Source organism: Lissotriton helveticus, chromosome 7 (assembly GCF_964261635.1).
Source record: "Lissotriton helveticus chromosome 7, aLisHel1.1, whole genome shotgun sequence".
Lineage (NCBI taxonomy): Eukaryota > Metazoa > Chordata > Amphibia > Caudata > Salamandridae > Lissotriton > Lissotriton helveticus.
In genome coordinates, this window is record NC_136068.1 from 1,545,532,388 (window position 1) to 1,545,547,537 (window position 15,150).

Genomic DNA, 15,150 nt, shown 5'->3' on the forward strand with positions numbered 1-15,150 from the left:
TTGATACACAACATTTGGCCTAGAGTTCAGTTCTTGAGTGTGTGAGACCATTTGCTGAGTGTGTACAACAAATGCTTTACACTGTCCTCTGATACTGCCTTACTGCTCAACCAAGCTACCACTTTAGAGGGTAAGGTTATATCTAACTTTAGCCTCTGCCAAACCTCTGGGGACTGTGGACTCTGTACACACTGTACCTTAATTTGGTCCAGCATATATAGAGACACTTTCTTACAGCCGCAATAAAGGAAACAACCCCAGGGTTTTGCGCTGGTTTATTTCCCTTCAACCTTTTTGTTTTGAAGTGTGACATCGGAAGGGCCCCGCAAATAGAAATGCCAATTTTTTTTGTCTAGGATCCCTCATTTCCCTGATTAGGAAAAGTCTGGTGGGAGGTGTGTCAAGGGGCCTGTGACTAGCAAATGCATAATGATTGATGAAGATGCCCTACCTGAACATGCCCTGCCCTTCTTGTTGTTGCAGGGTGGACATCTCTCTACATCCCCATTTGTGCACACGAGAATGTATTCTGGCTCCTTTAAAGGAAACCAAGTGTGGGGTGAAGGCTCGGCTCATCTGTAATGCGACACATACAGCGTACTCCCTGCTCCAATAGAGATTCATGAATGAAAGGCCAGGAAGAAGACCCGAGGGGTATGCGCCTACTGGGAACCATGAGGAGACGCCGGAACAAGAAGCTAGCAACAGGCAGCACAACGGAGGACTCGGTGTTCAGGATTTGGTGGGCCGCATATGCAAAACCCTCTCGGTAACCACAAGAATCAACACAGGATTGGGAACCACGGAGGCAGAGTCAGACGCATCCAGAGAAGACCAAGAATCCCAGAGAAACCACGCACAAGCGAGCCACGCTACAGGTGGAGCGTGGCTAACAGAGGTACGAGTGTGCCTAAGGGCTTTAAGGGGGAGGCAGGGTGCTGAAACTACTTAAGCCCGCAGTTAGCGAATACCTCTGCCTGCAAAGCCCCTTCCCTCACAACGGTGAATGGTTTATTTTGTAAGGTGTACAAAAGTCCCCTCACTTCCCTTCCTACCAAATTATAAGACCCCAAACATGGTTGCTGATTATGGTTCCGTGTTTTGTTTTCTCCAAGGGTTTCTGAAGTGAAGACTACTCCAGGCAGGATTTCTGTTCGGTCGGATCTGAGGGAAGATGCCAGAGCCACAATTTCTTTATTTAAAGAAAATAACCTATGTGTGTTTTCAAACAATTACAGACTGAAGTAACGCAATAAAAAGCCTCTTTCCATCTTTCCACCCTGCCCAAGTCACAAGTGCATACAGTAGAAAAGGCATGGTTTGAAGCTTGCAGACTATGGGTAGTAAATTCATGACATAAGACTTTCATGCTCAACAGGTATGCGAAATGGTATTACACTCACCTTGATCTCAGGTGTAGAACTGAATTGGGGAGGCCCATTTAAGAGAGGTTGGCTAGGCTTGGCTTCACTGAAGCTGGGTGTAGGAGAGCTGGGTGGGTTCACTGATAAGGGTAACAGTAAACTTGGCCCAGAATTTATGCTGCTGGCTGACTGGGAGGCACTGCTGGTCTCCTTTCTGCAGATTAGACAAGAGGATAAATTAAATATATGCTAATTGTTTTACCAGCTTGCACTGCATGAAGCGTTAATATATTTATCACTATCACACACTCGACATCCCCTCTCCAGCACTCTGCACCTCAGCTCTTCTATCGCTTTTACACTCTTAGCTCTATGAGATACCAAGTAAACATTATCTTCAAAAACTTTAATCCCTAGCTCAATGGGCTCTAAATGTCCCTCCGATTTCAATCCCTTGGACCTCAGAACGTAATTCAAGCAGAGTTTATTTTCTGTTTCTAATGCAAATATGTAGTACTCACGTAGTGCTGGGTGGTGGGTTGTGATGGGTTGGCTGGCTGCTTTGCGACTGCGTGCTGCTACTGAGGGCTGACTCAGAAGTATTTTCTGCAACCACAGAACTATAACCTGAGACAGAGGCAGAAAACTAAAATCATGCCAGAGCAGACACTAACACCAGAACTATACAATTAAGTTTCTTACTAAATGATGTTGAATCACATTTAACACATTAAGGTAATGCAAGAATCTCAAAAAAGTATAATAAATGGCTATGTCATATTAGAATTCAAAAATCCATGACTGTGCCTCAATACAGTGAGTACGGGGCCAGATATACAACATAATTTTGAAGTCACCAAGCCTACGATATGGAAAATCTTAAGAGTTTGCAACTGCAAAATAAAATTTTCAAATGAGTTTAATGTCTCATTGCAAAACACAATTCGGAGAGGGGATGAAAGTAGCTTCATCTACTAACAATAATTTGCAATGAACTATATCAATGGTTTATGAACATAATGGTCACAAACCATAAAAAAGTTATTCACACCTCAAAGGAGACGGTACCTCATTTGGAAAAGGAAACTGGTCTCTGTTGGACAGCATCCTCTTTGGGAACGGTTTCAGACTGTATCAAGGGAAAGTACACAGTGGTCTCTTTCACTGCCCACTGCCCCACCTCCCAATCTCTTCTCAAACAGGAAAGATTTGGCAGCATCTGGGAATGCAAACACAGGGACGCTGTTCTGCTGTTCCTTGCAAGCCACCATCCTTGCGTTCGTATGCAACCAAACGATGGGGTTGCAAATTGCAATCTACCAAATATTCATTGGGTAGGTTGGTCTAAGACCCCTGCAACCAGACATTGTGAAACTTGACCTTATTAGTACATAGATCACAAAAAGTGTGCACAATCTCACCCCTCATTTGTAATCTCCATTTTACTAAGCGATACAAAAGGGGATGATGGACGGAGCGTTTGAGCAAATCAAACACTCACCCCCAGTCAACTGATCTGTGTTTAATCCATCACCATTCTTTAGCCCACTCAGCTACCCCATTTCAGACATGGCTATATGCAAATCAGTCTGACCCTGTGCCTCATGGGAACAGTCCAGCCCGAACTGCCAAGCCATGTCTTCCATGGACCGGAAACAAGCATCCTGGGACCGGTTTCGGATTCATAATCCTCATCAGCCAGGCTATCTTGAATCCAGTGGCCAAGTGAGCAAGGGACTCACGTCTGAGCATACCCTGCCACACTTAGGGCGAACAAAGCGATACAAAAGGGGATGATGGACGGAGCGTTTGAGCAAATCAAACACTCACCCCCAGTCAACTGATCTGGGTTTAATCCATCACCATTCTTTAGCCCACTCAGCCACCCTATTTCAGACATGGCTATATGCAAATCAGCCTCATGGGAACAGTCCAGCCCGAACTGCCAAGCCATGTCTTCCATGGACCGGAAACAAGCATCCTGGGACCGGTTTCGGATTAATAATCTTCATCAGCAGTTCGGGCTGGACTGTTCCCATGAGGCACAGGGTCAGGGCTGATTTGCATATAGCCATGTCTGACCTGGGGTGGTGTGGAGTGCAAAAAAACGATGGATTTAGGCCCAGATCTCTGTACTGGGGTGAATGTATGACATTGTTCTGCATTCTGTCCATCAATTGTTGTTTTTGCATTTGTCACCCCGAGTGGGATGGGTATGCTCAGACGTGAGTCCCATGCTCTCCACACCACTGGAGTCAAGCTATCCAGGCTGATGAAGGCTGATAGCCAGAAACCGGTCCTTGGATGCTTGATTCCGGTCCAGGAAAGACATGGCTTGGCAGTTCGGGCTGGACTGTTCCCATGAGGCACAGGGTCAGGGCTGATTTGCATATAGCCATGTCTGACCTGGGGTGGTGTGAAGTGCAAAAAAACGATGGATTTAGGCCCAGATCTCTGTACTGGGGTGAATGTATGACATTGTTCTGCATTCTGTCCATCAATTGTTGTTTTTGCATTAATCTCCATTTTACTACATCAGTTTCTTAGTTAAACCCTCAGTTCAACCGTGGGTAGCTGTGGCACTCAGGAGCAAGGCTTACACAGAGGAACTAGTGCAAAACATTTAAGCTGCACCAAAACAATTGAAGAAATCGACAACACAAGAAATCTGTGCTTTTATAAAAATGTAGACACAAGAACGAAAAAGATCCACCAGAGGTTTCCGGCGTTATGGATTTTACAAGTAATAAATCAAAGCATTTTCACCCAACTGCAAACAAACCTTGGCAAATTCAAGAAAAGTGTGCGAAAAAATTGGGTGATCAATCAGCATGTGTATAGCTGAGCAAAGTCACCCCTAGGGGAATCTAAGCGTTGGAGGTGGCGAGTCTCTATTGAAAATCCAGGCCTTGAGTTTCTTCCTGAAGTCCACCAGTGAGAGTGCTGTGTGGAGGTTGTTCCAGGTCTTGCCAGCAATGTAGCAGAAGGAGCAGCTTGCTGTGGCTGCGATGGATGCAGGGCAAGCAAAGCGGAGCACAGGTATCTTGCAGGGAGGTGGAAGTTCAGTTGATGGTTAATGTAGGATAGTCCTTGGTTGAATGGGGCATTGTATGCGAAAGTGAGGATCTTGAACTGGCATCTCTTCTGGATGGGTAGCCAGTGGAGGTTTCGGAGGTGGGGGGTAATGTGTGTGCATTTGGGGATGTCAAGGATGAGTCTGGCCTCAGTATTCTGCATGGTCTGCAGTCTTAAGGAGCTGGGAGATAATTCAGACAAAGGGCATTGCTGTGGTTGAGACGGCTGGTTATGAGTGCCTGTGAATGTCTTTCTGGAGTTGACTGGAATCCATCTGAAGATTCTGCAGACCGAACAAAGGGTGTGGAAGGAGGAGGGAATTGCATTGACTGGTCATTATATGGTTAACTGACTGTAGAGAATGATGCAGAGGTTGCATGCGTGATCTGTTGGTGTTGATTCGGAGTTCCGCTGCCCACCAACTGTGCTCCAATGCGGAGATGTTCTTCCCGAAGATCAGTACTTCGGTTTTGACGGAATTGAGTTTGAGGCAGCTTTCTTTATTCCATTTGGCTATGTTGGTCATGGTGTTGTAGAAGCTGGTTTTGAGGTTTGAGGGGTCCTCGGTGAGCGAAAGGAAAAGGTGGATGTCTTCAGCATAGGAGATGTTAAAGCTATGTAGGAGAGCAGGGAGATCGGTCGGTAGTTTGAGATTGCTGGGGTCGGCAGAGGACTTCTTTAAAAGCAGTCTGACCTCTGCATGTTTCTATCCGTTTGGGAAGGTTGCTTTAGAGATGGAAGTGTTGAGGATGCTTGTGAGTTCTATGCTGATAGGGTTGCCTCTGAGGTTGAAGAGGTGGTGGAGCAAGGGTCAGTGGGTGCTCCAGAGTGGATGGAGGACATGATGGCTGTGGTAGTTTGAGTGGTGACAGGAGACCAGGTGGTTATCGTTCGATTGGTGTTACCTGGTTGGTTGAGGTTGTCGAAGCGGAGGGTGGTAAAGGAGGTGTGTTGTAGAAGGTGTCCATCTTGTCGTAGAAGTTGTTTGAGAGGGTGTCGCAGAGTTCTTGGGGGTGGACGGTGGTCTCTGTGGCTGTCGGGTTGGAGAACTCCTTGAAAATTTTGTAGAGTTCTTTCATGTGGTTGGTAGCGGTGTCGATGCGGTCGACGGTTGTTGCGTTCTTGACTTCTTTGAAGCAGAGGTGGTTCTGAGCTCTGGGGTGTACATTGTGGCTAGTTTGGAAGTTTTGTTGGCTTTAGCTGGTTTCAGCGGGGCGACTATCACCACTGTTGGTGATCCATGCAGTGAAGTTCTGGACGGCCTGGTCAAGGTCTGCTGTAGTTTTATGTTGTGTGGTGCCGAGGGTTTGCGTCAGTGTCTGTTACTTTGCCCCAAATTCGGGGAGGTAGAGATATGGTACTTGGAGATGGTAGGCAGGGCATCAGAGAAGGTAAAGTGGACGATGGCCTGGTCAGTCCATGTGAGTTCTATGATGTGGGTGAATTTGATTTGATTGCTGGAAGTAAAGCTGGCGTTGAGTTTGTGTCCGGCTGTGTGCACGGGTTCGGTGACCCGTTGGCTGAGGCCGATGTGGAGGTACCCCAGGAAGGAGGTTGAGTGGCGTTCTTGGGGTTAACGGGCGCAGACAGGCTTGCCTTTGGCACGGCAGTGCTGCGGCCTCCATTAACACTCCTAGGACGTGGGAGGGGCGGGCAGGGAGGGGGGAATCGGCACCAGCAGGAAAATGGGTGGCGTCAGGACACAATCTGCAATGTGGCCTGTTGCTAGGCAACAGTGAACTGTGACCAGTAAATATAGCGGCAAGTGAGGCAGTAAATGCTGGAACACTGGGTGTCAATGGGGTCGTTTGAAGTATTTGAGGCAACCAACTCTGGCAGGGGGTATTCAGGGGAACCAGCAGCATCATTAGAAACTTAACTACACAGAAAAAGCAGTCTTCAAGCAGTTCCAGGTACTTTCAATGCATTCCTATGCAGTGGTCCTGATACATCGGATTAAAGACGCTGAAGATGCTCAAAGGATGCTGAAGAAGCAACCCTGTTGCAGCCTCAAAGTCCCATGAAGTCCCCTCCGGTCTGACCGAAGTTTAAACACCAATGCACTACTCGTCAACTGGTGCCCCGGGCACAGGCCAATCCTTCCTGGGTTGACAACTCTACTTCGGATGGTTCCAGCCACGCCCTGGGCAGCAATCCCAGGCTCAGCGAATTTGGGTGCAACTCTGTGCGTCAGGTCTTGGTCCTGCACAGCAGCGGTGGTAGCGGCATATAGACTTTTCCTAGCAACTTGCCCCAGGAGGCTTCTTCAACTGTGTGTGTCCCTGTGCTGCAAGCAGGAGGCCAGTCGACTGGCCCTTGGGATTCTTTTGGCTTTGCTGTGGTCTGGAAGCAACTTTTCATTTGAGCAGGACATGGCAAGCACAGTCCCTTCCTTCACTAGCCACCAGGTGCAACAAGTGCAGTACTCTTCAGTGCAGCCTCTTTGCAGGTCGATCAGTGTAGCAGGGCAGTCCTTCGGCCCTTCCTCCAGTCGGTAGATATATACGGTCTGGTTGCAAAGGGTGCCCTCTCTGTGCTCCGGAAAAGCCCTGAGGGTAGGATAGCGTTGCTAGCCAATGGGCTACCAGGTTCCCTCCCACCTGGTGACCACTTCCTGTGGAGTGTGGCTTCTGGCTATTTGTGTCCATTGTGCTGACTCCCAAGATTGTGAGACCCCTCTCTCGGTGTTCAGATCTTACCAGCCCACCCCTGGGGTGTGGCTACCTCAATGCTACACACCCCTGGGGAAACTGGTTTGGCAATTGGGTTCCCCTCTCTGCTCCCTTTACCAGCCTGTCTGCTTTCCTTTGGTAACACCTTATTTGTTAGACACCATTTAGCTGGGATTGTATGTTGCAGCCACGCAATCCCCAACTATGCATGCCTGAACATCGCGATCTTAACGACTACTGCCTCTTAACCACGCCCGTCTTTACAACTAATTTAGTTGTAAAGGCATATTTGGTAAAGGCATATACATGGTTTCGGTTCTGACCTAGCCTCCAGCCCCACGCCATCAAATCTAAAAGCAGACCCCAACCATAAATACTAATCCCACCCAGCCTTTAAAACACAACAGCCCCTGTGCCCTCAGCCCTACAACCCACCCCCCAGACTTTAAATCGACCCTAACCCCTTGCGTCTTGTGCCCTAAATCCTTCACCACAGAACTCAACCCCAACCTCCACCAGGCCCTAAAACCTTCACCTCAGAACTCGACTTCCCCACCCTGAGCTCTAAAACCACCTACGCTCCAAGCCAAAAATCCTTTACCCTAGAATTCTACCCCTACCTCTCCCCGCCCTGAGCCCTAAAACCTTTACCCCAGAACTAGACCCAAACCCCCTCCACCCATTCACCCGGGCCCCTAAAACGAGGCTCCATACCAGGCTCCTGCTAATCAGATACCCAGGGCCTCCCGTCAAAAGTGGGGAGTTCCTTCCCTAAAACTGCATTGGCATCTCTGGCCACATGTGAGCCCCTGGTAAATGGTACCATAAGTACCCAGGGCACTGTGACCAGAGAAGGCATCTAAGGGCTGCAGCACTTACTGTACCTGGACTTATTGGGACACCCTTAGAGGCCCTGTACCCTGACACACACACACATACTGCCTTTGCAGGCTGCGTGTCCTGGTGCAGAACAAAGTGACGAGTCAACATGGCACATCCCTGTGTGCCATGCCCACAAACCACTGCCCTGGCATACAGTCACCCCTCTAGCTGGGTGCCCTATGCCAGTGGTGAGGGTACAGGTGCATGAACCCTGTACCCCTACAGTACCCAGGTCCATTCCTGGGCACTAAGTGCAGTGCTGCCATTAAGAGTATATGGAGCTGGGAGTTTGTCATTACGACCTCCACAGCACCATAATGGCTACACTGAAGACTGAGAAGTTTGGTACCAAACTTCTCAGCACATTAAACCCACACGGATGCCAGTGTGGGATCTAATGTAACATGCACGACAGAGGGCGTCTTAGAGATGCCCCCTGAAACTCGACCAACTCCCAGTGACCTGACTGAGTGGCTGCCTAGGCTACCTCTACCAGAATTGTTTCTGGACCTTCTGGAGCTTGCTACTCTTGGGGTTCTGAAACAATGCCATCCTGGGACGAGGTGCCAAGTCTCCTCTCCCAGGATGGGCAGGGTTCACGAAGGAGAAGCTACAAAGGCATGCCGACTTTGTGAGCCTCTCCAGACCATTTGCTGCTTTCAGCAACTGGTCCCTACTGGTTCTACTCCCCACTTTGGACGGGAGAACCGGTGGGAAAAACAAGTGAGGAAGCGAGGTTTGCCCACCCCTGCGAACTCCACTTCTAAGGTGGGGGCGGCGAGGTGAAGCACAAACTTGAGGATGGGGGGACCCAGCCAACCCGGGACAGGCTCATGCCCCCCCTCCCACTGGAGAGTGGCAGAATAGGGGGGTGTACCCACCACAGAGAAGGGACCTATTGGTCCCTGCCCTTTACCTACCTGCAACGCCCCTAATTTAGTATTTAGGGGCACCCTGAACCTTCCTTTCTCAGATACAGAAATCACAAGAAAAAGAAGAGAAGAAGGACGAGAAGCCGTGCAGAGCTAACAAGAGAGCACCTGAAACAGTTCCCCTTTGAAGGAAGGCAGGATAGCTATCAATGCCAAGCAAATCACCCTCCACTCCAGAAGGCTGATATGGAGCAGAGTTTTCACTGGTTTGCCGCTCCAGTCAAGAAGCAAACACTGACCGCTGAAATCTCTGGGTGGGGAAAGGAGAGGTGTCTGCTGCTGGCCAAATTGCAGTTCGTTAAGAACCAGTGCATATCTTCTGAAGTCTCCTTTAAAATCTAAACCAGGTTGGAACGATTCCCAGATTCTGCTCCCACTGGGATTTAAGATGCCACTGCAGATCCGGGATATGCCATTGAATGCATTTTGCCAGCAAGATGCAGGAGGCCATAAAAGCCAGCATTCTCAGTCAGTCTCACCAAAATCCAGAACTGAGGTTGAAATATTGGATCATAGCCCAGATGTCCTGGGCTCTCTAACCTGGAGGTTAGGCACTGAACTGCACCATGTCCACAATTACTCTGATGAAAGGGGGCTTCAAGAGGGAGGGCATGTTGATAGTGAACCCTAGTGAATACAAAAGGTCAGTCACAGTCTGGAGGTGTGTGACTACTGCCTGTGGTGAGCTCAACTTCAGCAGCCAGTCGTCAAGGTAAAGGAAGACTGGTAACCCCAACCTCTGCAGATATGCAGCCACCATCGTCATCACCTTTGTGAACACCCAAGGGGCACTAGTGAGACCAAAGGGGAGAACAGTGAACTGGAAATACTCCTGGCCCACCGTAAACTGCAGGCAACGCCGATTGGTCAGCAGGATGGGATCATAAAAATAGGCAGCTTGCGGTCCAACACTACCATCCGGTCTCCTGGATCCAATGCACAAGACTTGAGCAAGTGTTCGCATCTTGAATTTCTTCTTCCTCAGGAAGGCATTGAGGGGGCACAGATTTACAATAGGATGGGGGATGGGGGGTGGGGGGGGGGCATCCATCCTTTTTTCACACCAGAAAGTAGCGGGAGTAGCAAACAAGGCCTATTACTGATGCTGGCACCCTTATGATGGCTCCTCTGGCCAAAAGAACCTGCACTTCCTAGCACAATAAGGAGCTGGTCCTCCGTCAGCTGATCCTTGAACTGTGGCATGGCTCTCAGGAGTGGGAGGTGCACAGGGTGTAACCCGTCTTACAATTTGAAGCACCCACTAGACCAAAGTTATGGCTTGCCAATAGTGTAAGTGCGAGGGCATACTAAAGGGGTTAGGAGGCTGCTGGGGTGGGGGGGTGATTTGGGCAGATCTCTGGTCTTAGTTCCCAAAGGACTTTGGAGCTGCGTCCAAGTCCACCAAAAGGTAGGAAACCTGTTGGCCGTGGTGGCTCAGTTGAAAAGAACATGGCTGGTAGCCCCTACCGTCGCCACAGGAGTGAAAGGAAGGGTGAGGCAGGCATGGGGTCATGGCAAGCCACAATGACCGGGTGGAGAACCAAATAGAAATGTTAGTTTGATTGTAGGACTTGCATGTGTCGGTGGTATAATTGACAAGAAGAATGCACAAGCTCAAGAGGGCTATATGCCTCTCAGTCATCCTCAACTGGATCCATGATCAAGACTGAAACATCAAGATCATAGCCCAAATATCCTGGACTTGCAGCAGAGGAAATGCATTGAACGTTACTGTGTCCAAGATTGTTCCGATGAATAGAAGTGTCTGACTGAATCAGATGAGACTTTGACTCCTTTATGGTAAGCCCCAATGATGTTACGAGTTCCACTGTCATTCAGAGAGGTGGTCCACCACTGCCTGGGGTAAGTCCGCCTTCAGCAGCCAGTCAGTGAAGTACAGTTCTACAGGAACTCGCAACCTCTGCAACCACGGCTATCACTTTCGTAACCACCTGAGGAGCTCTACCACCGACAATGCTACTGAACACCTCAAACCTTAAATAACCACTGTGGTACTGTGAGAGGAGTATATAAGAATACACATCTTGACATCTAAAGGACACCATCCAGTCCCAGAGTCTAAGGCAGAAGCGATCAGTGCATATATGAGCATTGTGAATTTCTCCTTCTGCAGTAATTAGTTTAGGGGACAGAAGTCCAAGATAGACCGAAGGCCTCTGTAATTTTGTGGGACTAAGAAGGAGCAGGATTAACGAATGTCTTTCTCTGAATGCACCTCCTATAGCAGGATGGATAGATGCTTTTCTGAAATTCGTCCTGGTGTGTATTGGTGTGAGGAAACCGCCTTTTTGCAGGTTCAATACCAATTTCTTCCCCATTTTGACTACTGGATACTGGTGTAGTAATCAGAAATGCTCTGAGCCCTTCTAATCAGGACTCCATGCATGTGCTATGACCCTTAAAAATGTACGTTTAATTGGCTTACCCTTGATTGTCATAACTTGACTTAATTATGAGTCCCTAATATATGGCACCACGGTTACCTGGGGCTTTTTAGTTGAAGTGTTGCTAATCGGTCTGCAGCACTAGTTGTGCCACCATGAGTGATACAAGGCAAATGCATGACTCCCAGCTTGCCATGGCTGGCTGGCACAGCAATTTTTAACTGTTAGCTAGGAAGCCTGTCTGGGGGCAAATTGATAGTCTAGATCACAGGATCATTGCTCTTTGCCGCAAAACAGCCTGGGAGACCGAAATCCAGCACCGAAAAGTTGCACTGAGTCTGCTAGACCCAGGAAAGCTGTTGGAATGCGACTTGAGAAAGCTGTTGGAGTGTAGTTTGGTTGCCCAGAAGACTAGTTATTGCCCAAAGAAGGGAACCGCTGGTTTTGTTGTGCCTGGTGACTGGTCTTCTGCTAAACCAAAAAGAAATTCACAGCACAGCATCTTTAGCATCCACTGTTGAAAATTAGTACGTTTTGGTGAACATTATCTGCGCAATCTTGCCTCTTCCCCTGATGCCACACTTTTGTCGTGCGCGCCCGCCATTTTTTTTAAGATGCCCCGATCAGAACGAACCCTTTTGCATGCCGCTGGCCCCTGACATAGCCCTTCGCCTTCACTAAGCCTGCACGCTGACCACCCCCTGCTTGCACCTGCCTTGAGTCATAAACCCCTCTTCGGCGCTGCTCTGCCCCAGGCCCCCATCCTGTTCCCAGCGCGACACCTCCCTGCTTCCCTTTCATGATCTCCGGCCCTTAGATGCAAACCCCTTTTCCCCGTGTGTCCGTTTTGTCTTCCCCGTTCCCAGGCCGACACCCAGCTCTGCCGATACCATTCCTTGCCCCTCCCCGTACAATAGAAAGCGTCCCCCATCAAAGGATCCCCGGGTTGATCAAGCCCCCACTCCATGAGACCCGATCAAACCCCCCACATTCCGTGAATCAGCGGAATATCCAGCTGCGTGATACTCATCACCTGTTATGACTAGGGTGGGGATTTCAACTGTAAATGTGTGTGGGAACGGGCCCCAAAGGGGGATTCCGGGAATGTCTTTCCGTATATCAAAGCTTTGTCACATGTATGTAAACTATAATAAAAACCACAAACACTGTATATAAGGGGCCAGGCCTCAAACGTAAGTTAGAGCACCTCAGAACGATACCTTCTGTCCGTTTCGTTGTGTTCTCCTCCGGAGAGAATAAAAACCTTGTTTCCTGCTTTCCAGTCTCCAGCGCCTGCCTCTTCATTGATTAAATAACTAGAGGGTCACAGAGGCAATACCGCCGGGCAAATATCGATTGTCCCCGACCCGACCCAGGTTTTTACAATTGGCGCCCAACGTGGGGCCTATCAGCGACTCGTGGATCCAGTGGGAGAGGTCCCGACGACAGAGTGAACGACTGCAACGATCGGGAGAGCTCTTGCCCAATAGACCCTCGTCTGGCAGCCGATCATCCGAACTTCACTAGTTCCGAACAGACCTCTCTCGAGTGATCTACGGTCCTGACTGGGAACCATCAGGAGTGCCGTGAGAAATACGAGAAAAAGAGGACGATCGGGCGCTGGATTCGGAAGACAAGAAACTGTCCATACGGTCCGGGTAAGGTCGTGTTACCACGACAAGTTGCGAAAATTTGCTTGATTGCTTGTTTGTTTAAAAATACTAGTATTGCTCTTTTTTATTTGTTTGGAGATTCACTGTCTGCAAACGGAGAAACAACAGGCTCTCTCTCTTTGCAAGCAGTGGAGGATAGGTAGGGCGGCAGCCGTGCTTATTTTTCTCCCCCACGCAATAATTACTTGAAACTGAACTGTTGTTCGAAAAACTATTGTTTCCTGGAGATTCCCTGTCTGCAAACAGGGAAGAGACCACCCTTTTTGCAGATAGTGAAAAGGGTAGGTAACGCAGATCTTTGCGGACCTACTCATTCTCCCCATTGTTATTTATTGGTCGTTTGGTTTTTATTATCATTTTTTTTTGATCCATGAGGTATTCACTGCCTGCAAACAACGTCGAATAGAAATATTCTGTACGGTCTTTGCACCTAGTGATAAGATAGGCAGTGCTGACTTTTTAGTCCCTCGTTACGAGCCGTCATGTCTGTCTTCTCCCCACTGATGAATAGCCTGTTTAGCCCGGACCGTGTATTAGAGGTGGACCATATAGCTCCACTAGAAGGCACCCCTAATAAGGACATGTTCATAAACTATGGATTAGTCACCATAGCCTATAATAAATTGTGGCACAGGTATACCGAAGATAGTCAAGACAAACAGTGGCCACTGGCAGGATCCTTTGACCTTGATAAAATAGAAACGTTAGAAATAGCCCTTCGAAATAATAAGACAACGCCAATTATGCTCGACAGTCTGGGTATGTGGCGCAGAGAGGCTACGAAACGACAGAGAAAAGACGAGGACAAACCAAGTAGAGAAATATACCGACAGGACAACCCCAGGACACCGCTACCCACAACTTATCCCCCGACACTGTGCAAAAGACGACTAGACTTAGGGCCAGACCAATGCGCTTTCTGTAGGTATGTCGGACACTGGAAAGCCCAATGCCCGACTCTACTGAGCGTGAGTAAAGGCAAAGGGCCGACAGGAACGACAGACCGGCAGTACGGGAAAAAGCGCGAGACAAAGAAGAACCCGACTTACATAGACAGACCAGACAGAACCACCACGTTTGATTATGCCCGATGGCACAGATTTCGCCAGGAAAATCTCAGCGGCATGCTCAAGTTCTCCTAGGTCGGGCAACGTCAAGACAGGAACCCAGCCTCGTTTCAAATTCACAGACGGAAAGAGATAATTATGACCAATAACTGTTTATATTCGTCTTGGGTCTTTGTATGTCGTACTTGTACTGTCCCCCGTCTGAGTTTGTGTGTATGTAATGTACAAATCTGCGTCATCCCTCTACACGTGTTTCCGTGTTACTCAACCTCTGTTAGCAGAAACTTAGCATAAAAGCAACCTTGAAAGAAAGAAATGGTAAAACAAAATCCGTAGACCATTAATGAACTTGAACTTTTAATTTAGCACAACAAACAAGGAATAATAACGGTAAAACTGTAGAAAAATGAAAGTCAAACAGAACATTCGCCCCCCCCCCCCCATTCTGGAACCTTCCAAAGTTGGGCAGGGTTACGGCTACGCCCAACCAACGGCAACCCATATAAGGCGGACCCGGCCGCCAACTCTTGGTCAGGAAATCTTAACGTATGGGGGAGCCGGAGGAGAGGCAGGAGCCAGCAGCCCGGGCTGTTGTAGGTAGTCCCGCCACATGTCCAGAGGAGAACGAGGCACCTTTTTTCCTTTTCTCTTCCGTAACAGCCGCAGCAGCTCTGGACGGCGGGATGTCCTGCACGTACCTCCACAACAATTTGTCCAAGTTGGGCTGGGAGGGAGAGGCGACGCGGACGAGCCTCTCCCACCTCCACCGGTAGGAGGTTTCCCAGCCCCCGGCCCGACGCCGAACACCCCCAGTCAGGCGATGGTGCCCATACTTCCACAGCACCGAACACACCATGGTGGCACCCCAGTACTTGCGCAGCACCGAACGTGCAATGGTGGCCATACTCCCACAGCACCGAGCACAGGACTTGGGGAACACCGGATGTGGAGAAACCTTCATGCGGGGCGATGAAAAGGAGCGGCATGGAGTGCACCGGGAGAGGGAGACGATGCGAACCAGTCTCCCTCGCCCCCCAGGTGGGGGCATCACAGCTGCACCCCAGCCGAACGTCCCGCTTT

At 49.1% G+C, this 15,150-nt stretch overlaps 1 protein-coding gene across 8 annotated transcripts in view; it reads right to left on the reverse strand.

The window, feature by feature from the left end:
• Nucleotides 1-15,150, reverse strand: part of CNOT3 (CCR4-NOT transcription complex subunit 3) — a 1,075,180-nt gene that overhangs the window by 256,831 nt on the left and 803,199 nt on the right. For all 8 annotated transcript variants that reach the window (XM_078655004.1, XM_078655002.1, XM_078654999.1 and 5 more), the window contains 2 exons: nucleotides 1,886-1,991; nucleotides 1,404-1,578 (listed from right to left, as the gene is read on the reverse strand). In XM_078655004.1, coding sequence (XP_078511130.1) covers nucleotides 1,404-1,578; nucleotides 1,886-1,991 — 281 coding nt within the window. The remainder of the gene's footprint in view (nucleotides 1-1,403; nucleotides 1,579-1,885; nucleotides 1,992-15,150) is intronic.